Source organism: Pipistrellus kuhlii, unplaced genomic scaffold, assembly GCF_014108245.1.
Source record: "Pipistrellus kuhlii isolate mPipKuh1 unplaced genomic scaffold, mPipKuh1.p scaffold_m20_p_14, whole genome shotgun sequence".
In the NCBI taxonomy this organism is placed as follows: Eukaryota; Metazoa; Chordata; class Mammalia; order Chiroptera; family Vespertilionidae; genus Pipistrellus; species Pipistrellus kuhlii.
This window is the reverse complement of record NW_023425449.1, coordinates 46,978,483-47,005,999: the sequence shown is the minus strand read 5'-3', so window position 1 is coordinate 47,005,999 and position 27,517 is coordinate 46,978,483. Positions and strand designations below refer to the sequence as shown.

General features: G+C 47.2%; 1 protein-coding gene across 1 annotated transcript in view; it reads left to right on the top strand.

Annotated features, from left to right (window-relative positions):
• CNBD1 (cyclic nucleotide binding domain containing 1) overlaps positions 1-27,517 on the top strand; it is a 195,244-nt gene that overhangs the window by 94,963 nt on the left and 72,764 nt on the right. Inside the window, exons 6-8 of the mRNA XM_036437339.1 lie at positions 2,826-3,013; positions 24,358-24,495; positions 26,152-26,284. Coding sequence (XP_036293232.1) covers positions 2,826-3,013; positions 24,358-24,495; positions 26,152-26,284 — 459 coding nt within the window. The remainder of the gene's footprint in view (positions 1-2,825; positions 3,014-24,357; positions 24,496-26,151; positions 26,285-27,517) is intronic.

Genomic DNA, 27,517 nt, shown 5'->3' with positions numbered 1-27,517 from the left:
TGAGGGTCCTGTGTAGACCCTTAGCAGGGAATTCACACACGTTTGCTTTAATCTAACTTTATGTTTGGCCTCTCACCTTTTGAAAGTCATAATCAAAGCGATTCATTAAACCTTCCATTATTAGTATTATTGTTTCCTTTTGAATGTTTCTGTTCACCTGATACAAATGTGGTAAATTTTTTTTTTAAACTAGAAGCCTGGTGCACGAAATTTGTGCATGTGGCTGGGGGTGGGGGTGTGTGTCCCTCAGCCCAGCCTGCACCCTCTCCAATCTGGGAAACTTCAAGGATGTCCGACTTCTGGTTTAGGACATTCCTGTCACAATCCAGGACTGCTGGCTCCCAACTGCTCTCCTGCTTGCCTTCTTGATTGCCTCTAAATGCTTCTGCCTGCCAGCCTGATTATCCCCTAACCATTCCCATGCCAGCCTGATTGATGTCTAACTGCTCCCCTGCCAGCCTGTTTTGGGAACTTCCCTCCTCTGCCAGCCTGGTCACTCCTAACTGTCCTCCCCTGCAGGGTTGATTGCCTCCAACTGCCCTTCCTTATAGGCCTGGTGCCTCCCAACTGCCCTCCCCTCCTGGCCATCTTGTGGTGGCCATCTTTTGTCCACATGGGGGCAGCCACCTTTGACCACGTGGGGGCAGCTATTGTGTGTTGGAGTGATGGTCAATCTGCATATTACTCTTTTATTAGATAGGATAAAGGGTGGGGGCCAGCTGGTTTGCCTTGAAAGGTATCTCGGATCAGGGTGGGGGTTCCCTTGGGGCATGGTGGGGGGGCCTGAGCGAGGGGCCTGTGGTAGTTTGCAGGCTGGCCATGCCCCCAGCAACCCAAGTGGAAGCCCTGGTATCTGGGATATGTTTACTTTCTACAATTGAAACCTTGTAGCTTGGAGCAGAACCAAGCCTCCTGCTCTTTCTGGGACCTGCAGATATTTCTGTTTGGATTTGTTTACCTTCTATAATTGAAACTTTGTAGCCTTGAGTGGAGGCTTAGCCTGGTAAGGGCAGGTGGAAAGCTTGGCTTTCTCTGTTGCCTGAGAAACCCAAGCCTTCCTCCTGCTCTCTGTGGCTGTAGACATCTTGGTTGGGTTTATTTGCATATTTACTATGATTGGCTGGTGGGTGTGGCTGGTGCGCATGGCTTGTGGGTGTAGCAGGGTGATGGTTAATTTGCATATTACTCTTTTATTAGGTAGGACACAAGGTCCTCCACTAGGAAATTCCTTCAAATCTTATGGAAAGATTTTTTTTTGCCTTTTCATGTCAGAGGTTGGCTAGACAAGTAATTTAATGAAATATACTGGTAAACAACATGATTTTATCGATTCTTTTATAAAGTCTGGAGATGAAGATTTAATGCCATTTTGATCTGTATTGTTTAATTCTTATAGTCAGACTAGAGACTGGGTGCATGAAATTCATGCACAGGTAAGGTCCCTAGGCCTGGCTGGCGAGCAGGGCTGATCAGGTTCCCCACGTCCCCACCGCCCCGACCGCCCTGCCTCCCTACCTCCCCCTTTCCTCACCTCCTCGGTGCCCTGCTGCCACTGCTGGTCATCTGCATGTTCTGAGCTGCCCCCTGGTGGTCAGCACACTTCATAGTGAGTGATTAAATTCTGATTCTCTCGGTGGAACACTTGATGGGATACTTAGCATATTAGTTTTTTATATACATACTTTTTTCTTAGATGCTTAGAGTATTCTCTTTTCTAAAAGTTACATGATTTTGTGTACTTTGAAAATTTGACTAAGGCATCTATACTCTATGTTTCTTCACATTACTTAGATTTCAAAAGCTTATTTTATCTTGTGTTATTAATCCTATATAATAAAAAACCAATATGCTAAGTGTCAGGTTGTCCAGTGGCCATTCAACCAATCAAAGAATAATATGCTAATGATATGCTAAGATCACTCAACTGCTCACTATGGTATGCACTGACCACCAGGGGGAAGATGCTCTGACCCGTAGGTGAGCTTGCTGCTGGGGTCCAGTCAATTAGGACTGGACGAGATGGGCCGGACACACCCTGGGGCTCTCCTATTGACCCCCAGCCCCAATCGTGCACTGGTGGAGTACTTCGACATGGCCTGTGCCCTCGCTCAATCCAGGACCCCTCAGGGATGTCAGAGCCAGTCTCCTGGTGGCAGCTTCCCACGGCGCCTCCTGCTCCTTCCAGCCCTGGGTGCTGTCCCCCTTGCTGGGGGCAGGTCCCGGGCCTGAGGGCCGCCAGCCCTCCGCTGTGAGCTGGTGGAGACTTGGGCGTGTCCATGCTGGAGCTGGAACCAGGTGCTTGATGAGTCCTGACAAAGGTGCAGCCCAAGCCTCCCTGTACCTGCAGCCCGCCAGCCCAGCCCCGCCCGGCCCGGCCAGCTGCTCTGCTCGCTCCTGAGCCGGACTTAGACCCGCGGAGGAGGCAGGCGGGCCGGCTCAGGGCGCGGACACAGCGGATCCAGCACATCCCGCCCAGGTCCCTTGCAGCCCGGGCCTCAGCAGAGCCTGAGCGCGGGGTCCCGGCCTTCAGGAGGGGGGGCCCGGTGCGGTCCCCGGCGGAGAGGACACTGGGGAGCCCCCCGAACCCCTCCTGGAGACGGTGGCGTTGACCTGGTGCTCGGTCCGCACACAGCAGGCGGGGCTCCCTGCGGGGGCTCTGAGGGCCCCACTTTGTTTGAGGTCCCCCTCCTCCCGGCCTCGGGGATGGTGTGTGTGTGTGTGTGTGTGTGTGTGTGTGTGTGTGTGTGTGTGTGTGTATTTGTGTGGAGGGGGGAGGTGGGGGGTCCTGAGTGCGGCCCCTGAGCCCCCCTCCTGGCTCCTTGCAGTGGTCGGCAGCGACGGCTTCTACGTGGTCCTGCGCGGCGTGGTGCGGGCGCAGACGCCGCTGTACAAGAGCCTCATCGACGAGGAAGGCTCGCAGGCCGCCTTCGTGCCGCAGAGCTTCCACAGCTACGTGTGCGGCCAGGACCTGCACCCCGGCTCCGAGCGGCCGGCCAAGCCCTGCGGCACCCGGGTAAGACCGCCCCCCCGCGCCCACCCCGCAGCGTCCCCTCCACAGCGTCCCCCCCGCAGCCCCTGCTCTGGGGGCCCGGAGTGTTTAAGATCATGTGTCTTTTAAAAATAAAAATGAAGTTAATTATATCTAACTTGACATTTGTTAAAAAATTGATGAGAGAAGCCGACAACCACATACGTCCCCTAGAAGGGCTCAGGTGTAACTGATGGAGACAAGGCGGGTGTGGCTGGCCCGGTGAGGAGGGAGGAGGCATGGGGGTGAGGAGGAGGGAGGAGGCCATGGGGGTGAGGAGGGAGGAGGGCATGGGGGTGAGGAGGGAGGAGGCCATGGGGGTGAGGAGGGAGGGGCCATGGGGGTGAGGAGGAGGGAGGAGGGCATGAGGGTGAGGAGGGAGGAGGGCATGGGGGTGAGGAGGGAGGAGGGCATGGGGGTGAGGAGGGAGGAGGCCGTGGGGGTGAGGAGGGAGGAGGGCATGGGGGTGAGGAGGAAGGGGGCTATGGGGGTGAGGAGGGAGGAGGGCATGGGGGTGAGGAGGGAGAGCCATGGGGGTGAGGAGGAGGGAGGACCATGGGAGTGAGGGACAGGGAACAGGTGACCTGAGCAGTGGGCAGGTGACCATGGAGGCCTTTTAAATCATGTTAGGACTGTGTGCTTCGCTTGTTCATCTCAAGAGTGAGGCCAAGGCCTGTCACAATCCTCAAGGCTTGAAGAAAACCTCTTATAGGTCATATTCCAGGACTGCCAGCTGTCAGCATGCACCCCTAGGATCGTCCTGCGTCTCCACACACTCAGCTGGGGTCTGGTCCGGCTAGCCTGGCTGTGGCTAAGAGAGCCAGTGTTGGATTTGGGGCAGAAAAGAGCCAAAGGAGCCAGCAACAGCAAAATCAGTTAGCGCCGGGGACCACACAGCCCTGCCCCTGGCTCCGGGGGCTGCCCATCAGGTCTCCGTGAGAGTGCTCCATGACCCTCCCGCAAAGACACAGTCGTCTGAGGACTCACCTCTCCATCATGAAGCGCCATGATTGTAGCTGGAGATCAGGAAGTGTAATGTCTCCAGCGTTGTTCTTTCTCAAGATGGCTTTGGCTAGGCAGGGTCTTCTGTGCTTCCCTATGATTTTAGCAGTGTTTTCTTCTATTACTGAAATAACATTGCTGATATTTTGATAGGGATTACATTGACTCTTCACATCACTTTTGGTAGTATGGACATTTATAGTTTTTTATTTTTATAAATTACAAATTTTTGAGATCTAACTGACATGTAATACTGTGAAGTTGAAGATATATGATACATTTACTGATGCATTTATTAATTGCAATAGGTTTACCACTGTAGTATTAGCTAATCCCTGTCTCATGTCACATGATTGTTATTTAATGTTTGTGGTAAGAACAATGAAGATTTAGTGATAATATTGCTGGTTATAGTCCCTGTGTTGTGCGTTAGATCTCCAGCATTTATTTGTCTACAAGCAGCAAGTTTGTATTTTATATATCTCTCTTTCCTTCAGCTCCAGCCCCATGTACACTCTGTTTTTACCTAAATTTATTCTGTAGTGACTAAATTTATTCAGATGCCTTGATGACATGGCATATAATCAGGTTTCAAAGTCCACAAGTGTGAGAGCTGAATTCCACATTGATTATATGTCTCTCTCCATTTGACTCACCGCACTGAGGTCCACCCATGTAGTTGCAAATGGCAAGAATTCCTTCTGTTTCACAGCTGGATGATATGCTATGTCTACATAGCCACATCTACTTTCTTCATCTGTCCCCTGGGAGATGCTTAAGTTGTTTCTGTATTATGGCTATTGTGAATAATGCTGCCAAAAATGGAGTTGGCTCTCTCTTGGAGGGCCTGTTTTCAGGTCCTTTGGATATGCTCTCCGGAGTGGAATTGCTGGGTCATGTGGGAGTATGGTTTTAGTTTTTGAGGAGTCACCATACCACTTCCATCAGCAGTACACAGGGCTCCTTTTCTCCACATCCCCACAAACACTACTTACCTGTAGAAGATGGCCATCTAGCAGGTGAAACAGGCTCTCATTGTGGTTTTGATTTGCATTTCTCTGATTAGTAATATTTAGTATCTTCTCAGAGCACTGTTGGCTATCTTCTATGGAGAATGTCTGTTTAGCTCTTCTGTCCACTTTTTAATTGGATTTTTTGTTATTGAGTTGTATGAGTTCTTTATATTATTTTGATATTAAACTTTCACCTGACATTTGGTTATCTTCCTTATATGGGTTGCCTTTTCATTTGTTGTTTCTTTTGCTGTGAAAACTGAAACTTTACTGAATTCATTTATTATTTCTGTTATCATGGATGTCCCTATATTGAAACAGAATCTCTTATAGACAGCATATCACAGGTTCTTTTTAATAAAATCCATTTAGCCACTCTGTTTTTCTTTGTGTTTTTTTTTAGATTGGGGAGTTTAATCCACTTAAACTTAAAGGAATCATTGATAAATGAGGGCTCACTATTGCTATTTGGTTGATTGTTCTCTGTTTGCCGTGAAGTTGTATGTCTCCTCCTCTCTTGTCTGTCTTTGTTACTTCAATGATGTTTTGGAGATGGGTGGCTTTGCTGTTTTCTTTTGGATATATTACATGTTCTTCTTTGTTGGCACCATGAGGACTGCATGAAGTATCCTGTGCTGCTTACGTTGTTAACAACTGTGATCTGTCTGCTTACGTTGTTAACAACTGAACTTCAATCACACGCTAACCCTCCGCCTCCTCCTCCCTTCCCCTTTGTGTACGTGCAAAGTTTACTTCGTTTTATAACATGTACCCATTAACTTTTCTATGTGGTTATAGTTATTCTTAATATTTCATCTTTTAACTTTTATATTAGGGTTATAAGAAATTTATATGCCGCAGTACAGTGTTGCTTTATTTTGTATTTGACTATATATTAATATTTACCTTTAGAAGTGAGAGTTTTGTTTTCACATGCTTTCACTTTGCTATTTAGCATGTTTTTGTTTCAATTTGAAGGAATCCCTTTAGCAGTTTTTCTAAAGTAGGTCTAGTGGTGATGAACTCCCTCAGGTTTTATTGGTTTAGAAAAACCCATTGTCGCTTTTTCATTGTTTTAAGGATCATTTTGCCAGGTATATTATTCTTTGTTGGCAGTTTTCTTTCAGTGCTTTAGTAAATTGTCCCACTCTCTCCTGGCTTGCCGGGAATTGTAACAGATTTCTTTTCTCTTGCTGCTTTAAAAATTCTCTGTTTTTGACTTTTGAAAATTTAATTATAATACATCTCAATGTGGAGCTCTTCACATTCTGTCTGTGGGGTTCTTTGGGCCTCTTGAATCCTGATGTCTATTGCCTTCTCTGGGCCTGGGGCATTGGGGCATTGTTTCTCTAAGTAAGCTTCCTGTCCCTCTGGGTGGGGGGCATGCACAGGAGTGGTGCTGGGTCCAGGGTGAGCATGCACCAGGTCTCGGGGGCTTCAGTGGTGCAGCTCTGGGGGGTACAGGCTCCATTCCAGGGAGACATGCGGCATGCCTCTGTGGCCTCTGGCAGCAGGTCCATGCTGGCCATGTCTGGCATTCCATAGGGACCCGAATCCTGGTCCTCAGCGGCTGGGTGCTGGGTGCTGGGTGCTCAGTTGTGAAGGCTCCAGGTCACCCTGTTCTTTATGCCACTGGAGGACTCACAGGCGGGGGTCCCTCATCATTGATCTGCATGGCCCAGGGCACGATGGGGGGTGAAATAGGTCCTTTCTTTTTCTCTGGGGCCAGCCTCTCTGTGCCCTCCATTAGGATACTCAGCTTCTTAATTGAACCCCACTCACTCCCAAAGCTATTTGTTTGAAGGTTATTGTTAAACGGCTGTTTTTGTCCAGGGAGGGCTGAGTGGGGTCTCTTGGTCCCTCATCTTGCTGAGGTCTGTGATACTGATTTGATTCATCATCTTGGCTGGGGTGGAGGAAGGCAGGGAGAGAGTAATTCCAGAAACTTCCCCTTCATCTTCCCTGTGTGCTCTCATCACCAAGACCACAAGACCATGCACGAGCTCTGCAGTGAAGGTGCATGGGAGTTGTCACCAGACCTTGGACAACACCTGTTGTTTCTGGAACATTCTCCACATGCTGCAGTGCAACATGGCCAGGAGGACACTTCATGTTGAGGTTTAAAAATCGCTACCCCATTTCAGGGCTCAACAGAACCCTCCCTGGGGTTGCGACCACAGCTTATCTGGGCTTTGCTGCCAGCCCTCTGCTTTTCTGCCTTCAGCTGGGAAGAGAGTGTCTTCATGCATTGCCATGGGAACCTTGGATCACTTGCTCTGCCTTGACCTCATGGTTGATTTTCCCAGCTTCCCGTTCCCTCTTGGTCATCCTAGAGTTCCTCAGCTCAGCCTCCCAGGCTCGGAGGTGGTGCAGCCCCTGCGTTGCCTTCTCTGCGGATGCCCCGCTGGCCGCAGCAGTGCCTCCTGTCCATCGGGCTGCTGCCCCTTGGGGAGCCAGTGTCATGGCGGCCAAGCAGCTGGCAGGCAGTCGCCAGCTCTGACATTTTTCTTTTTTTTGTAGTTCTGATAGAATCATTTTAAGAAGTACAGACATTCAGGCAGACCATTCTAACTGTCAGCAACACTAGAGCTTTTGTTCTTCTTAAGTGACCAGTCTGTGACTGTTCATTCATGTCCAGTCCTAACCCTGACCTCTGCTAACCCTAACCCCAGCTGACCCTGACCCCTGTTGACCCTGACCCCTGCTAACCCTGACCTCTGCTAACCCTAACCCCAGCTGACCCTGACCCCTGCTGACCCTGACCCCTGCTAACCCTGACCCTGACCCCTGCTGACCCTGACCCCTGCTAACCCTGACCCCAGCTGACCCTGACCCCTGCTGACCCTAACCTGCTAAATCTGACCCCTGTGAGGAGCAGTGAGGAGCAGGGGAAGGTGGCCACATGCTGTAACATACACTGTCCCTGTGGCTGTAAGAGAGTAATGTTCCCGGCTGCTGGGCTGAAATTGGTCAGCACCTGCTGTGCTCCCTGAAACGCTGCCCGACCGACCGGGCACTGGCGGCAGCTCCCAGGCAGGGTGCTGGCAGCAGCGGGCCTTCCTCAGTTGGGAGCTGGCTCGTGTCTGGATTCAGTGTCTCATACTGTTCCCCACTCGAGCACCCCTGCCCCTCAGTCCACCCCCAGGAACCAGGACCACAGAGGGAAAGTGTATCTACAACATGGAGACCCTGGAGTTCCATCTCCTTTTTCTGCCTCCAAATCCCCCAGGGCCTCTCCCTCTCTGTGCCCCCTCATCCCACCCCCCACCTGCGGAGGCAGGTGCATGGCATGGCCACCAGCCTCACTGGCTAACTCTCTGGAATTACTGACTTCTCATTCATCGGCCATTAGGTTACAAGGAACCTCATTTGGTTGTTCCATTGCAGTATCTGCCTACTTCACGATCTGGACCTCAGCTTCGGTCTTGTGTGCAGGGTCATTGTGGGTAGCATCACTGCGAATTAATGGGCGCCTTCTGCCCGCCGTTTTGTTCTGCTGTAGCTGTCTAGCTTTGTCACGGTCTCCAAACCGTGTTGCATTACTTACCAAATAGAAATATGTATCTCTGCGTTTAAATGCTTACATGCTTAACAGAATGTATAGAACATCAGTGCACCCTATCAAGAAGGGACAATACTGAAGTTAGAGATGCAAGGAACAAGGAAACACTAAGTGTAACTTGCAGCAATGAAGGTGAGAATGAAAGCACAAACTTGGTGGAGACAAGTCTCAGCTTGAGTCCTGGCTCTGCTGTTACTGCCATTGGTGAGACACGCTCCTTAAGGTTTCTGAACCTCATGTTTTCTTTAATCTGTGAAATCAATTTAGTGGTTGTAATAATACTAATGTGATCCTTCTCACAACTCTGCTTTGAGAATAAGAGTATCCATGGATGTACTTAACACAAAATAAGAGCTCAAAAAAGTTCTGCTTTCACTATTATACACTAGAGGCCTGCTGCACGGATTTATGCGTAGGGGATGGGAGGGGGTCCCTCAGCCTGGCCTGTGATCTCCATAATCCGGGATCCCCCAGGGGATGCAGCAGTGCACCAAGCCGCAGGCAGCCAGGGAGGAGCCTGAGCCGCTCCCACTCATCCTGGCCCACTGTGCCTCCTTCTGGCCATGAACGCAGCCTCTGGCTGAGCAGCGCTCCCCCTGTGGGGGTGCACTGACCACCAGGAGGCAGCTCTTGCATTGAACATCTGCCCTCTGGTGGTCAGTTGGCATCACAGTGCCTGGTTGACCCGTGATTCTGCTTGTTTGGTCGTAAAGGCCACTTAGGCTTTTATATATATATTGATAGATTACATATAGGTGGGTTGCTAAATGAACTTTTCAGGAAGCAATTACTATTTGAGCTTAAGAGAAAGTGTGGTAGCTTTTGGGAGGATGTAGATAAAGGGGATGGACTGAGAGATTAAATGGATGGACTGAGCAGGTCAGGGAAGGGTACAATGTGGTTCCCAGGGGCTGTTGGGAAAATGCAGTCAGAATTCACAGGTATTCCTGGTGCCAGTGAGTAAACTCTGCTGAGAACAGTAAGTCCCTCCATGGCGCTATTTTGCAGGTAGGGCTAGAAAATTAGGCAGGAGAGTAGAGGATCTTGAGGTTGACGGTGAAGGAGTTTATTCTTATTGGACACTTCTTGAAATCATAGACGTTGCCTTATACCCACAATAGTATTTTACCCAATAATTCATATGAGGCATATTTTTGAAAGAATAACTATAGAAGCCTGGTACCTAGAGAAGGAAGAGTAATTGTATGGTCACTGCTGTGGTCCAGGAGTGATGTTATAAGGGCATTAAGTACACAGTAACTAAATTCTTAGTTTGTGCATATGTAAATCAGATGGTTTATGTATGTGCTACCAGGACCAGCACATAAAGGAAACAAAATGATATTTATTTGCATTCAGTCTGAGATCTATAATTAGACCATTTATTCCCTGTCTGAGCAGTGATGCTCCATCTCCCATGTGATTGTGTAAGTCAAAGCATAAACACCCAGGGTCCTCCTGGAGCTCTGGATCTCAGATGGGGTCTGGTCCACTTAGCCTGGACCTGGGCTAAGAAAGCCGGTGTTAGATTTCGGGCAGAAAAGAGCCAAAAGAGCCAATGAGAGGGAAATTACTTAGTGGAGATAATAAGCACATGTGCGTGCTCTAATTGCTGGCTGTATGCATTTAATTGTTGACGTTTAGTTTAATTCCTACATCTTTCAGGAATAAACCTCCTCTCAGTTTTATTTTTTATTGGATTGTATCAATTGCTAGCTAGTCAGTCAATAACAAGCTGTGTGGGTGAGGACTGGGTGGCGGTGGGGTGAGGGGGTGGGGTGGGAATTGGTAAAATCAATTTGCCATCAGCATGTATGTAGCCTTAATTTGGGGGTGAAGATATTTTGAGCAACTTAATCACTCACCATGGAATCCCATTTTTTCCCATCTCTTACCTACAAGATATTCTAATCTGCGTTATCACTACAGATTGCATCTATCTTAGGTGAGGGTAATTGAGCCGTGGAGATCTTACTCATACTGCCCAATGAAGTTTGGGTTTTATCAGATATTTGGAGAAAAGTTGGGGGAACTTATCAGGCATTGATAAATGGTTCTTCCATCTGGAGAAATGAGACATCTTTTCCCCTAAGGCAGTTGAATAGAATTTCATCTTAAGTCAAGAATAAAACTCAGGCAATAATTTCAAATGGAAATTTATTCCGATTAATTTAAGCTCTGGGTCAAGCAGGATAGTGGGGTGCCCTGAAGAGCAAAGGCAAAGACCCCTCAGGGGGGCAGGGACTTTGTCCTCAGGTGTCAGAGCCTCTGTCTCCGAGACTGGGAGCTGCTTGGCACTCTGTGGACCTTTCTCTAAGCTCCTGGCCCTCGGCCTTTTCTGGCCTCTGCACACCAAACCCTCCTCCCAGGCCGCTGCAGGCCAGACCTGCTGATTCCTCACAGCTCGTGGCTGCTTTGCACACACTGCTCTGAGATCCTCTGTAGTCGTCTTAGCTCTGCTCCTGGACTCCTCCCCCAACCCCAGTGTGAAGGTCACGTCCATGACACCAGGGAGCTTATTTTTTCCTAATGCTCAGTATGGTATTCCAGGAACTTTTAGGGCTTTCAATCAGAAAAAAATGAATTACATTTAGTTTCATTTAATTAGACAGAGCTTTCAAAACATCAAAGACAATTGTGAAATGAGTTTTGATTAAATTAAATTGCAAATAATAAAGGATTTAATCTCCATTGATTCAATCTCCATTGTTTTTATGTACTGCATTTATTTTATCTTAATTGCTATGTTTAAAATATGTACAATTATTTTGTTCTTAAAATGAAATATAAATATTAGAATATTCAGACGTTTAAAAAGACACTAAAAAATCTTTTGCTATAGTTATGCAATTAGAACTTAACATTTAATTGTCTCCTCAGTCCTTAAAAATTAATATAGTTTATTTAAAATGTGAAAATATTTCTTAACATGACTAATGTAGTGAAAATATTTCTTATCATTACTAAATGTAGTGGGCATTTATTTTCACATACAGGTCAAATGGAGGCATAATTAAAAATAAACATTGGGTCATAGTAAAGATGCTACCATTTGAAAATAAATTGGTGGAAGAGTAAAAACTATAGTCTTTATACTTAGGAATAAGTTTACCTAAGGAGGTGAAGATCTGTATATCGGAAACTATGGGACATTGATGAAAGTAACTGAAGAAGACACAAATTAACGGAAAGTTATTTGTGCTCATGTGGAGGAATGGATGCTGTTAAAATGTCCCTACTCCTCAAAGCAATCTGCATACTCAGTGTAATCCCCATCAAAGTTACAATGGCTTCTTTTGGTTGATCTTTGGTTGATATCTTCCCACCCACTCACCCTTCCCTGCCTTCGCTTTCAGGTTCCACAGTCTGTTCCATGCTTCTATGTCTCTGGATCTATTTTGTTCATCGGTTTATTTTATTCATTAGATCAACCAAATAACTTGTATGCATATGTGCAAAACCCATGTTCACTGACAATAGGGTAGTGAAGGCCTGTGGGGAGGGGTGGAGGCAGGCTAGAAGAGGTCAATGGAGGAAAGAGGAGACATATGAAATATTTTCAACAATAAAAATTTAAAAAATTACAATGGCATCTTTTAAAGATGTACAATAAATAATCCTGAAACTTATATGGAACCATAAAAACAAACTCCAAATATGCAAAACAATCTTGAGAAAGAACAAAGCTGGAGGCATCATGTTCCCTGATTTCAAGCTATATTATAAAGTTACTAGAGGCCCAATGCATGAAATTTGTGCATGGGGAGAGAGGGAGTGTCCCTCATCTCGGCCTGCACCCTCTGGCAATCCAGGTCCCCTTGGGGATGTCCAAGTGCCAGATTAGGCTAGGTCCCCTCAAAATCCAGGATCACTTGCTCTTAACCACTATGCCTGCCTGCTTGATCACCCCTAACCACTCGCCTGCTAGCCTGATTGCCCCTAACCGCTCTGCTTGCCTGCCTGATTGCCCGTAATTGCCTCTGCATTGGCCCCTGCCACTGTAGCTTCATCCGGAAGGACATCTGGAAGGTCCTTTGGCTGTCCGGTCTAATTAGCATATTACACTATTATTATTATAGATAGTAATTGAAACACTGGATTAAACAGACACACAGACAAGTAGAACATAACAAAAGCTCAGAAATAAACTCAAGTACAGTAGGTCCTTGAGTTATGTCGGAGATCCGTATCACGGTTTTTGCTGAAGTCAGAACCCACCAACATAAGCACCTACATCACTCACATGGAGCACATACACAGCAGTAATGAAGTGAAACAGAAAACAAACAAACCTAAAAGAAAGACAATTCCTGATCTTGTGGTAAATAATAATAAAAAACATAAAGCACGTATGTACATACGTTGAAATGACAAAACAACTTTTTTTTTTTAATGTAAATAAGTGGGAGATGGCTACGTAACCAGGAAATGATGTACCTTGAGTCCGACATAACCCAAGGACTGTCTGTATATATGATCACTTAGTTTATGACAAAGGGGCCAAGAATATACGATCAAATTAGGTAGTATTTTCAATAAATGATGTTGGAAAAACTGGACAATCACATGCAAAAGAATGAAACTAGACCACTATATTACACCATACACACAAGTTAACTCAAAGTGGATTAAAGACTTGAAGACATAAAACTAGGTGGTAAGCTCCTTGACATAAGTCTGGGAGATTTTTTTCTTCTTTCAAATCTGACACAAAAGTTATTGTCAAAAACAAGTGTTGGCGAGGATGTGAAGAAAAGGGAACTCTTAGACACTCTTGTGGGAAGGTAAGGTGGTGCAGCCACTATGCAAAACAGTATGCAGATTATTTAAAAATTAAAACTAGAACCCCCATGTGATTGAACAATTCCACTGTTGGGTATTTATCTGAAAAAAACAGAAACACTAACTTAAAAAGATATATGCACCCCATGTTCACTGCAGCTTAATTTTCAGGAACCCCTGACCCCACACATGCAGACCAGCCTCCCCACAAGCGTCATGCATTTGCTGCATGGAGACATCATAATCACCAAAGTCACATTTTTACTTAATGTTTTTTGGGACTCAACTCTATTCTATCTCAAAGGGCAGCTTCCTCCTTCATGCTGGGTCTTTGACATGGTTCCCACTCCCATGTCCTTCAAACGGCTCTACAGTTCATTGCAGACCTTCACAGAGGTCTTGAGTAGGATTAGGAAAGCAGCCCCCCTGCCAGGTGTCTGTCACATGATTGCATTTCACCAAACTATTAACAGTAAGTCCCTCCTCACTCAATCCACACCAGGCAAACACCTGCATCATCTCCTTTCCGAGGTTGTGCTTTCTTTTTTTTGTAAAAATGAGTTTTCTCATCTGAGAATTAAGCAGGAGAAAGTGTCTCAGCTGCCACTGTCCCCAAGGCATATATTTTGGGCTAATAAATCCATCTCTCATTTGTAAGGATCACTGTTACATAAATATAATTGTTCAGGTAAAATTTCTGAAAACCCAGCAGATTCTTGGACTGATGTCTCATAGCCATAGGTTTGCTTTACCTTACTGCCTGCTTCATCTCCAGAACTCCTGCCTTAATGTTGCAGTTCCTCTATTTTTTTACAAACACTATTCTGTTTTTTTATTATTAATATATTTTATTGTGTTTTTACAGAGGGGAAGAAAAAGGGTTAGAAAGCTAAAAACATCAATGAGAGAGAAACATCAATCAGCTGCCTCTTGCACACCCCCTACTGGGGATGTGCGGGCAACCAAGGTACATGCCCTGGACCGGAATCGAACCTTTCAGTCCACAGGCTCTATCCACTGAGCCAAACAGGTTTTGGCATCTTCTGGTTTTTTAATTTTTCTACCAGACAGATGAGGGTAAAGGCACCAGCCAGCCTGTTCCAGTAGCAATTTTCCTACTACTTCTGCAATAAGCTCACTTACGGGGTTTTCATTTCCCAAGTCATCATTTCTCTGCCTCTGGCATTGAACAGAGTGGGAATGGGAAGCTTTTGAGTGCAGCTATCAGCAAACTTGATGCTAATACCTGTCAGAATTTTTGACAGTAATGTAGACTTTGAGTATGGTCTCCCATTTTTTAAGGACAGATAATTTTTTTTCATACAGTTGGAATTCGTTTCATGAAATTTGGTTAGAGTTTGGTCTTAGCCTCCATTATCATTAAGAGGGTTTAGAATGTGTGTAATTTAAAACCCCTACCCACAATGGTTTTAAGCAATACGTATATTATGTCACATAAGGAAGTCTGGATTCGTTCCCTTAGGGCCAGCCTTGGAATGCTGCCCCTCTCCTCAGATGCCCCTCAGTCCAAACCATCCCAGGCATTTCCACTCTGTAAGTCACTCATCCACTGTATTTCTATGGCTTCCAGATGGACATGGTGGTCCCCCTTTCAGCTCAGTGCTGACAGAGGTGAAGGGACTGCCGTTGTTAGCTCAGAGAAACCAGGACCCAGCCTAAGGCAGCCCATGATCTGTGGTCACTTCTCAGCCTGATGCCTGAACAAATCCAGGCTTGTGTGAGCAAGTGAGGCTGCAGCAAGGACATGCTCCTGAGGAGATAAGCAGATAGATGTGTTTCTGACACTAAATTCTGAGAAGTCAGTGCAGCATCTACAGATCGGCAAAGCTCTCCATAAAATGTAAACAGGACCCTCGGGGCTGTTGGTGTGGTCTCGGGTCCTGGTTTTGTGGTGGTGTCTGCCTCATATTTGAGTATTAAACATGGCTGCTGCTTTCTTAATGTGACAACCTTTCTTAGGAATTGCATTGACCCCTCCTGACTGCGAACCGTTTAGTGTTCATTCTTTCCTAAGCTGTGGTATTCACTACTCAATGGCAGATGCCTGTAAATGTTTCCCTCACTGATTTTCTCATTTTCTCATTTTACCTAGTCACTTTGAGTGGAAGACAGACTGCCCCTACACTGACTGGTTCTCAGGCACCATCTCTTACAAAATAATCCTTCGTGTTTGTCTTTTTAATATGGTATCTCTGAGTAAGATGTCTTTGAAGAAAGTATTATTTTAAACATGTTTAAATTGATTGTTAGAGAGAGAGAAAGGGAGAGGAAGAGAAATATTGATGTGAGAACCCACATCTATCAACTGCCTACTGCATGCCCTCTACTGGGGATCAAGCCGGGTGCAGGCATGTGCCCTGACTGGAAATCGAACAGGCAACATTTCAGTGCATGAGATGATGTCCAACCAATTGAGCCTCACTGGAAGAGGTGAAGAAAGTATTTTTCTAGGGGTGGGACTAAGTGGATTTGAAAAGCATCACTGTGGAGTCCACTTGGATTGCAAATGTGATGAGCAGATTCATATATCCCCACGTAAATTGATGGTGATGTGTTTTTGATGGAGTCACAAACACAGTCATTTAGATTAAGTCCATTGTGTCCCTTCTGACACTTACTTCTATTTTTATGTTGTTATAACCAGAGTTATATTCATTATTATGATAAATATGGTTCAATGGTAGTTCAAGATATGCTGTGTCCTATACAGAAAAATAGAAATGTCTTCATCCATTCAGTGTTTGCTGAAAATGAAACAAAGTGTACTTTTCCTTTATCTCCAATTCTATGGAGTTGGTTGACTATTTAACATCAAACAATAATAATTGACTTTCAATATTTTGTTAGGACAATGAGACTTAATGTTACTCAAAATCAATTATGTTTTTATTTCAATGATTATATTTCATGAAGAAAGACAATTTCATATCAAGACTGTAAACTTTTTTTATAATCAGAGGACCAATTCATTAATTGACTTAGAATATCCTATATATCAATAATAAAAGGCTAATATCCAAATTGACCAAACTGTAGAATAACCAGTCTCTATGATGCGCACTGACCACTAGGAGGCAGATGCCCAATGCAGGAGCTGCCCCCTGGTGGTCAGTATGCTCCCACAGGGGGAGTGCCTCTCAGCCAGAAGCCATAGGGGTGGGCCTAAACCATGAGTCAGACATCCCCTGAGGGCTCCTGGACTATGAGAGGACTCAGGCTGGGCTGAGAGACCCCCCGAGTGCATACATTTTGTGCACTGGGCCTCGTTAGAAGTTATGGGGAATGCGAAATTCAGAGCAGTTTTTCCTTGCCTCTGAAGAATTTTCAATCCAGCTGAGGGCTGAATGCATGTACACATACAAACTGGACAACCATGTGAGCTGTTCTCTAGTGTAGTTATAAGTGACCATGATAAAATGTTCCATGGGATGTCAGAGTGGGGGACCACCTTGGCTGAGTGTCAGATAATACCTGTGCGGAAGGTCACTTCAAAGGATAGGAGAAATTTGACAAAAGGAAGGGTAAGGGCACATACATTTTTTGTGAAGAACCCTCTTTGTAAGCAATGGTTGCACAATGAAAACGAGCAAACAATTGGCAAATGTGAAGTTTTGGGAGGTCAGTGGTAAATGAACAAAAGGCAGGTCTAGAGAAGAAAGAGAGAAGGGAGAAATTAGAAAGATTGGGCTGGGCCAGGTCCAAGGACGGTCTCGGCACTAAACAAACAGAGAAGGCAGTCACGTCTGTACCTTCTCCTGGTCCCTGTTCACGGAGACACTCGCCATCCTTCTTTGCTCTGCCCTTCACCCCAAGGCCAGATTGTAAGGATTAAGTTGGAGGGCTCACTGCCCACTGGCCTGGGGCTGGATTCAACCAGGGACAGCACTAGTGGAGAACAGCATGAGACAGGAGGGGGGAGGTCAGAGTGCTGATTCCATGACCCCTAGTGCCTGTCACTAACTGATTCTGTCCCCAAATGTCCCAGCTCCTGTCACATGGCCCTCCACACACAGCTCTCCTTTGGGTTCTCTCTTTTCAGGCATAGGGGGTGGATGTGTGTGCCAGTGCCCTGCCCTTCTAGGGAAATAATGTGTTGAAAGAAAAAATCCACCAACCTAGAATTCTGTACCCTGAGAAATTATCCTTCGAAAGTGAAGAGGGTGTAAGTCTTTTTCAAACAATTTAAGTTTGTGGCCCTAGCTGGTTTGGCTCAGGGGATAAAGCATTGGCCTGTGAACTGGTTTGATTTCAGTCAAGGACAATATGGGGGTTGTGAGCTCAATCTCCAATAGGGGGCATGCAGGAAGCAGCTGGTCAATGATTCTCATCATTGATGTTTCTATCTGTCCCTCTCTCTTCTTTCTCTGAAATCAATAAAAATAGATTTTAAAAAATTGAGAGAATCTGTTACTGGTGTACCTGCCTTGAAATATAGTTAAAAGAAATTCTCTAGAGAGGAAGGAAATGCTATAGGTAGCAAAGTCGGATGTACATAGAAGAAAAGAAGAGCATCAGAGAAGGAGCAAGTGAAGGTTACCATCCTCATTTTAAAAATGATGACAATGGAATCAGGAGGCTAAGTAACTTAATCCACATCACATACTTGGTCAGTGACCAAGCCAATAAGGGAACTCACATCTTGGAGTTGTTATAAGGATTTAGGAAGTCAATATTTGCAAAGTCTGAGTGTGGTGCCTGGGATCAGGAAGTATTTTATTTCTTTACTAGAGGCCTGGCGCATGAAATCTGTGCAGTGGAGGCAGCGGGGGAAGGGTCCCTCAGCCCACCTGTGCCCTCTCATAGTCTGGGACCCCTCACTCCTTACCACCCACCTGTTTGCTGCTCCCTAACACTCAGCTTGCTGCTCCTTAGTGCTGCCATGGAGGTGGGAGAAGCTCTTGCCACTGCCACTACCACTCTGCTCACCAGCAGTGGGTCGGCTTCTGGGAGTGCACTGATCACCAGGGGACAGATCCTGTATTGAGTGTCTCCCCCCTGGTGGTCAGTGCACATCGTAGCAACTGGTTGTTCTGGGCATTCTGCTGTAATGGTTGCTGGGCTTTTATTATATAGGTTAAGTAGAATAAGATAAAAAAGACTGATGTTGCAAGATTAATGTGGCTATAAAGCATATTTTTTATTAGATAATTTAAATTAAGAGAACTATACTCTTGTCCATGTGAGGAAAACAATTGCTTGAACAGCCACGTACTTGAGTGTTTTGAATCTCAGCATCCTGGTTGCTCTTTCATGACTAGCTGTGGCTGTGGGCTCTCGGCCTCCTTCTGAGTCCACTCCAGTGTCCACACTGCAGGCTCCATGAGGGCTCAGGTCCTCTCAAAAATCCATCAATTCTTGTGCTCGTTACGCCAAGAGTTTTGAGTACCAACATTCTATTGTCTAAAGATCAGTAATTTTGAAAAAACAACAAAAAATGACTTTTATTGGTTCAATGCAGCACGTTTCTTCTCCACTATCAGCATAAATCTTTCAAGAGCTTTTTCAGATTCTTGACATCTTGTGAAAACACGGCACAGCAACGGCTGCTTTGAGGTCTGCTGTCTTTTGCTGGAAGCTCCTCCAGGCCATCGCCTTGTCTTTCCTGAGCATTATTTGATTCTTCCCACTTGTTCAAGCAACAAACAGCCCCATATTTTATTCCCTTGTACTCGCACATTCAATTCATCCCAAGTTCTTTGCAATAGTACTTTCTTACACTACCAGATTTTTCCTTTGGAAACAGTTGAAATTAAACCACAAATTATTTGAGATGTATCTGAGTGTATGATACTAGAAAGACCAAGCACATTTTTGTTTTTGTTTTTGTTTTATGGGCTAGGCATGAGTCTGGTCCACCTTTCCTCTGTGACTGCTGTGTCCCCCAGGTGGTTACTGCCATGGGGAAAAGGGTACAGGAATGGTGCCACATGTCAGAAGTTGTGCTTTTCTCTATCTTGATGGCAAAATATCACTTAGGCATAGTTCAAGAATTATGCTTTGTTCCTAATAAATTCTTCATTAAGCAGTGTCCAGGATGGCTAAACATTGTGTTTTTATTAGATTACTAGAGGCCTGGTGCACAAAATTTGTACATGGGTGGGTGGGGATCCCCCTCAGCCCAGCCTGCACCCTCTCTAATCTGAGACCCGTTGGAGTATGTCTGACTCACAATCCGGGACCACTGGCTCCTAACTGCTCACCTGCCTGCCTGCCTGATCACCCCCAACTGACCCCCCCCTGCCAGCTTGGTTGCCCCTCACTGCCCCCCTCTGCCAGCTGGGTTGCCCTTCACTACCACCCCCCCGCCAGTCTGTTCACCCCTAGCTGTCCCCCCCTGCTGACCTGGTCACCCATGCAGCCTGCTGTTCGGTCATTTGGTCGTCCCTCACTAACCCCCTGCTGACCTGGTTGCCCACACAGCCTGTTCGGTCGTCTGTTCTGTTGCGATGGTATTTGTTTCAGTTGCAGTGGCTGCTTAGGCTTTTATATATAGATAGATTAACAATAAAAAGACCCTAGAGCAGAATGCCTGGACATTCCGACTAATCCTTAGACTCTATCTTTGACAGCATTACTTACAGTTGCAGATTTTGTTCTTTTATTTTCTCCCCTTGCTTTTAAGAATCCCCTTAACATATACCCTGGTCAAAGGCAGGACAATAAGTTTCAGCGTGCTTCCAGTTGAGATAAGTCACAGTTGAGATAGGTCTCCCAGTTGAGATAGGTCATCATAAAGCATACCCTTTCAGCATCTACAACTTTACAATACTTTAAGATAAATGCCTATATTTTGGCACTTTCCTTAAGGTCACTTCTGTTCCACTGACATTTTGAACACTTACCTATGTGTTTGTTATTGAAATAAAAACTTGTCTTGGCTTTGGAGAGATGATGATGTGGTGGGCATGGCTGGAATTGCAGCTGCCAGCTTCGCTCTAACGCTCCGATGAGGGAGACAACAGCTATTGTGGGAACAAGAAGTCGCGACCCAGGCCCCTGGTTGAGACTGTATGAAGGAATAAAATTCCTTGGTGTAAGTGGGCCCCTTTTGCATGTGTTCATTGTATACTATCACCTGAAACACATGATTGGAATCATGATGGTGTTAATGAGCTCAACCCAGATGTCTTCCTTCAATGACACACAATGTACACACGGATGCTTCTTGAGTTACGATGGGGTTATGTCCCTGTAAAGCCACCACGAGTTGAAAGTGGGTTCAATGCCCCCAGCCTGCCGATCATCACTGCGAAGCCTCACCCACTTAAATGTGCTCAGGGCACTGCATTCGCCCCCATTTGGACAAAGTCATCTTGTTGGTGCTGCTGGCCGCAGGACATGGATTAACCATGTGGCGCTGTTCTGGGAAGGTCAGGATTCAAAGCGCAGCTCCCACCGGATGTGTAACTGCGACTGCATCTCTGTGACGCTGAACACCATAGGTCTAACCGCTGCAAGTCGGGGCCTTCCACATGCACACAGTGTCCTTGTCAGCTGTGGTGACCACAGTCCTCCTCTCTGAGCTGGCTGTGTGAAAGCCACATGTGAGTGCATGTGTGTGTGTGAGTGTGTGTGTGTGAGAGAGAGAGAGAGAGTGTTTGTGTGTGTGTGAGATAATATTGGAAATCAGCTTTTGTGGCTATTTTGTTCAAAGAATTTTTAAATAAATGACTTTTATCCATCTTCACAAATCTATCTGCATAAATCAAACTGAAAAAACATAGCACTGACTATTATTCAAAAGCAGTAAGAACACGTTTATTGAAGGTTTTAGTAAGCCTTCACTGAATGGGTTCTAGCTGGTGACAATTCCTTAAAAAGGTGACTAAGACTTTCCACAACCAACATGTAACCACACACACACACACACACACACTCTCACACTCACACACACACACACACTCACACACTCACTCTCTCTCTCTCACACACACACTCTCACACTCACACTCACACACACACACTCTCTCTCTCTCTCACACACACACTCTCACACACACACACACTCACACTCACACACACACACTCTCACACACACACATACACACACACTCACACACACTCTCTCTCACACACACACTCACACTCACACACACACTCTCACACACACATACAAATACACACACACACACTCTCACTCTCTCTCTCTCTCTCTCTCTCTCACACACACACACACACACACACACACACACACACACACACATGTTCCCAGGTAAGCTCAGGGTGTGCGGTTTTCCCAGAGGATTTGCTTTGTACTCATGTGCAGGAATCTCTCACCTGACAGAGAGAGTTGCAATGGAGTCCTTCCTTCTGTCATTAGCAGTGACTAACCAAAGGCTTTCCCAGGAGGCTCAGTACATTGACCAAGACAGCAACGTTCCCAAGCTGTATTCTCTCCTCCTCAAAGTGCTTGATAGATCTTACATAATGCAGTTAATTTATATTTGACATATAAATATACAAGCCCCCAAACCAATTTCCAAGGCTAAAGAAAATTAGAGGTAAAACATTTACAGAGAACAGCAGGCTATTGTAGGGGTGAATGTATCAATTAAAAAAATGAATACTCTAATTTTTAAAATTCAAATTACACAAAAACATATTTTAGTAATATTCTTTAATGATACAATACTATATAAAATATGACTATTGTATATTAAATATTAGAGATCATTTTCATACATATTCTGGTTGATTATATATGTTTTTAAATTAATACATAAATAATAGAGAATATGGGAACTTGATAAAACGAATAAAGTTCTAGATCCGAAGTTGGCAAACATGGACAGCAGCCTGTTGTTGTGAATAAAGTTTTATTAGGACACAACCACTCCCACTGGTTATATACGGTTTAACTGCTTTTACTCTAAATAGCAGAGTTGTGTGGTTGTGACAGAGACCATATGGCTTGAGAAGTGTGAATATTGGCTTTCTAGTCTGTTATAAAAAGTGTTTGCCAGCTCTTCTCTAAACGGAAACCACTAAGGAAATTATTAAAATAATAAGACACTTTCAGAATTACATTGCTAATTTGGTGATCAAGAATTCACAGAAGAGCCGAAACTGGTTTGGCTCAGTGGTAGAGCATCAGTCTGTGGACTGAAAGGTCCTGGGTTCGATTCCGGTGAAGGGCATGTACATTGGTTGGGGCACATCCCCAGTAGGGGGTGTGCAAGAGGCAGCTGGTCTATGTTTCTCTCTCATCGACGTTTCTAGCTATCTCTCTCCCTTCTTCTCTGTAAAAAAATCAATTATATATATATAAAGAATTCACAGAAGAATAGGTCACAATCAGAAATATCCCTAATAAAGGGATACTATTTAGATAGCTACACAAAGTATCAATTACTTAAAAGTAATAAACATGTTACAATACGTTTTGCATAGCATCTTAGGAAAGGCTCACATACAGTTGCACCATGTTTATGGACAGGAGCAGCCAGCACTCTGAGAGGACTCGTCTCCCTGCATAATGTGTGGTCTCAGGCGATTGCAATGAAAACATCCAGTTTCCTTGTGGAACTTGACAAGGCGATTCTATTAATTGGACCAAAAGACAAAGAATAGAGCCAGTGCTCCTGAAAAACACTTGGGAAGAGGTGCTGGTGCTGCCGGATAGCAAGACTTCATTTTGGAGTTGTTGCAGCCGGAGAGGCTCACCGTGAACTAGCGGCAGCAGACGCGAGCCTTGGGGGAGGCAGCCTGGGAAGCACATGGGAGGGGGTGGGTGGTGCACTCACAGGCCAAGGCCATCGGCTGTGACGTGAACAGAACATTTAAAACTGCTGCTTACTTCATGTCACTCAGAAACAAACTGGGATCAGAAGTTAATTGTAAAAAGAATGAACTGAAATATTTCAGAATGCGTGGCAGAATTTCTTCATGATGTCATGAAAGCAAAAGCTTGTAAAACTTGGTTCTTTTCGAAGTAAAGTGTAAGGGTGTTTGTTTAAAATCCAGGCCCTTTTGCTCATGGCAGGGTGCCCCCAGTAATGAGGTGAAGAGACTGTAACACCGCCGGTGGCCGAGGGTCACCACCTGGGACCCGTGATGACCCGCAGGCTGACGGGAACACACTGACCCAGAGATGGCCCTTACAGAGGAGGCGCTGCGAGGAGGAGCTGGCAGAGGCCGAGGCAGGCTCCGCTGCCAGCACTCTGGGAAACACGCCCAGGGCCATGTTACATTAAAAATAAGTGAAACTGAGTCACCAGAGGTGCAGCCAGTCACGGCACCACCGTCTGGGGAGACAGGAAGGCTGCAGCACGCAGGGCTGGCGCGGCTGGGCAGAAGCAGCCGCTCCACGTGGTCGCTCCCGGAAGGACCGAGTTAGAACGCGCTCGGAAAACTGCTCTCAGATGCCGAGCTGCGCACACGTCTGTAGCCTGGCAAGTGCTCCCCTAGGCATGTGTCTCAGAGAAAGTCACATATGAAATGAGGAGACGTGTGTGCTGATGTCCATGTCATCATTTTGTAGCCAACTACCGCTAACAACACTCATGCTCAGCAACAAAAGAATGACTACACAGCTTTAGTCACACGGCAATGAAGAACGAGTGGATCATGTTACTATGGCTGTGTCTCAGAGACTTAGTGTTTACAAAAACACAGAGTAATGTCCTAAGTTGTCTCCTTCGTGTACTGAAAACGGGGACCTTTTTCTCACTTTGGGGAGTGACTGTGGGCAGAAGCCTGGCACCCACTTGGGCTGCTCTGACCTCTTCCCTCCCGGACGTGCACTCCCTGAATCTCCCCCTGCACCCCCTGTACCCCCAGTCCCCCCGAGTTTCCCCCTGCACCCCCTGCACCCCAGTCCCCCCTGAGTCTCCCCCTGCACCCCCAGTCCCCCCGAGTTTCCCCCTGCACCCCCTGCACTCCCAGCCCCTCCCCACCTCCCCCGGAGTCTGGCTGCTCTGCGCGTGCTGCCATGATGTGGTTTCTTGCAGCTTGGACAGTGGAGCACCTTTGGGACCCTGGAAGTCACAGCTCAGGTCCAGGCGGATCCAGCGGTGTACTCGGTGGTGACAGAAGAAGACTGCGAGCTTCTTAAGATCTCCGCAGCCAATTACGCCAAGTTAAAGTCGGTATGGCCCTGTCTGGTCCTCACAGCCACATAGCCAACACGGCTGCAGATGCAAAAACACTGTGCCTCTCTGGACAGGCTCATCGCTCCCTTATCTTTAGTCTGGTCTGACCTGAACAATAGAAATGACCACCACTTAAACCTCCAATGGTGATGGGCAATTGAAGTCGGAAAAAAAGGCCTTTATGGATATACCGGGTGGGGCCAAAGTAGGCCTACAGTTGTGAGTGTGTGAAACACAGCTTATTAATTTCTGTACAAACAACTGTAATCCTACTTTTTTAAAATTGGTTTTCAGTGAGAGAGGGAAGGTGAGGAAGAGAGAGAGAGAGAGAGAGAGAGAGAGAGAGAGAGAGAGAGAGAGAGAGAGAGAGAGAGAGATGGATGTGAGAGTGAAGCACGGATGGCTGCCTCCTGGGGAGTCAAGCCCAGAGCTGGGTTGTGTGCTGACGGGAATCAGCCGGCAGCCTTCCCAGCCCACGCCAGGGCCCAGCCATGAGCCTGCCCGGGGCTGTGAGCCCCCTCTGCCCCCCCGTACCCCCATGCTTTATGTATATTTTTATGGCTTTTTGTTTTTCATGAATTTAACACTTATTTTTTCATTCAACAAATGTGTGTTTTAGGGTGGTGGCACCAGGTCACGTGCTAGGCTTCCAGGATGATCCGAGAGTGCTGCCCGCCCGGGAGGCGCCTCAGGGCCTGGCTTCCCCAGCGGAATCGGCCGCAGGCCGGCCCACAGCTGAGCTCCGCCACATCCCGAGGCATCAGGATGACCTTACTTGTCTGATAATGTCTCTCTCAGTCAGACCGTGTGTCCCTCAGAGACCTGCCCCACCCAGCGGGCCTGTCCTCGGGGAGCCTGAGTGCTTGGTCCAGGCCTCTGCCAGGCGGGGTCTTCTCCAACACCCGATGCTGCTGCTGGAGCCACCATGTTCTCAGAATGCAGCCTCCTGCCACCCTGGCTCAGAGAGGCTGGCTTCAAAACTCTTTTTGTATGTTTTTTTTTCCCCTCCAAAATATCAGTGTTAGTTATTGGATACTAGAGGCCCGGTGCACAGACTCCAGCACCGGTGGGGTCCCTCACGCTGGCCTGCGCTCTCTCACAATCTAGGACGCCGCGTGGGATGTCAGAGAGCTGGTTTCGGTCATCCCCGCAGGCCAGGCCCATGAACCCCACGGGTGCACCAATCTGTGCACTGGGCCTCTTGTACGCGTAGAAGATCTTTGTTGAATCTCTTCCTGCCCCGCCCCCCCCTCCCCCCCTCTGAGATTCATCAGGCTGTTCCATGTTTCCATGCCCCCTTGTGGTCAGTGCGTGTCATAGCTACCTGTCCAATGATTGAATAGTCACTTAGGCTTTTATAAAGATAGATAGATGATCAATACAACTTTTGAGTTTAATCTTGACTATGACAGGTGTGTTTTTTTTAAATACTAAAACATTCATAAAATATTATGAAAGGTGAGAAAATCAGACTAATAGCAGACTTGTAGCTATGGTTATGTGGTCGGTCATAGAATGGTGCTCAGATAAAATTCAAGTGCATTTTATGTAAAATCATGTGGTGTAAGCTTTATTTTTCTTTCACTGACATATCTATTTTTTCTCCTTTTTAAATGACCTAACAGAGAAAATGTGATGATGACTTTCTTCCAGGAGAAAACCAAGCTTGAAAACAGACAAATAGTGCAGCTGATCCGCGGGTGCCCGTGCTACCAGGCGTGGCCCACCCTGGCCATCCAGGAGCTGGTGCTGCTGGTGCGGTGGAAGAGGTTCCCTCAGGGTCAGGGTGAGTTAACGCAACTTTGCATCTTTTTTTTACACATAATTTCAAACGATTAGAATTTGTAATTTTCAGTGTTAACGTTTCATATGCTATTCACATGTTTGCAGAATCTATTTACTGTTACCTTTGAACCGGACATTTACGTTGTTGCCTGTTTTTCATTGAAAATCCTCCTGAAGACAGAGGCTGCCCAGCACTGGCCGGCTGGCTGTGCACACACCTCATCTGCCCCACCCCCAGCCCCAGGCCCAGCCTGGAGGGAGAAAGGCCCATGCTCCCCAGCAAGTCACCTCCCTAAGCAGCCAGTGGGCCCTGCGCTGTGGAGGACTCTGGGGGAGGGGGGAGGCGGAGCGGGCACCACGCCGTCCACCCGCAGGGCGTGGGCACACTCCCTGTGGCACCGGCATGGAGTGCAGTGGCATTGTCTTTCTGTCTGGGCCTTCCCTCCGGGGGAGCCCACAGCCCAGGACCTGCACCGGGTGCTGCCCCGCAGAAGCCAGCGGGACCCTCACCCCCGGTGCTGCAGGGCCTGGGGGTTAGTCCTGGAAATGAGGCTCCACGAGTGGCCGTGCCCGCCAACAAGAGACTGTGAGGAGCGATCCTCTGGGCGCGAGGACCCTGGGGAGCTGTGAGCTCAGGGGCCCAGCTTCCCACCACACACCACTCAGCGGGGCACCTCACTCTGGGATGCCCCAGCCCCCCAGACTGACAGGCGGTTGCCATTGGAAGCCCAGCTCTATGCATCTGTTATCTGACCAAGACCCACTGAGGAAGCCTGGGCAGCCAGAGCTCAGGAGGAAGACACCAGGCCGGGGAGGGGCTGAGGCAGGGGGGAGGGGGGGCTGAGGCAGGGGGAGGGGGGCTGAGGCAGGGGGACCAGGGTGGGGCTGAGGCAGGGGGACCAGGGTGGGGCTGAGGCGGGGGGAGGGCCTGAGGCAGAAGGACCAGGGTGGGGCTGAGGCAGGGGAGGCTGGGAAGGGGCTGAGGCAGGGGGAGGAGGGGGCTGAGGCAGGGGGAGGGGTGTCTGAGGCAGGGGGGCCGGGGTGAGGCTGAGGCAGGGGGAGGGGGCTGAGGCAGGGGGAGGGGTGGGGCTGAGACAGGGGGAGGGGGGGCTGAGGGACGGGGAGGGGGGGCTGAGGCAGGGTGGGCAAGGGGCGGCCCCTGCACACAGGGCCTCAGCAAGCCAGGGCTGTGCAGGAAGGATGTCTACATGAGCTGGAGATGAAGGTCTCAAGC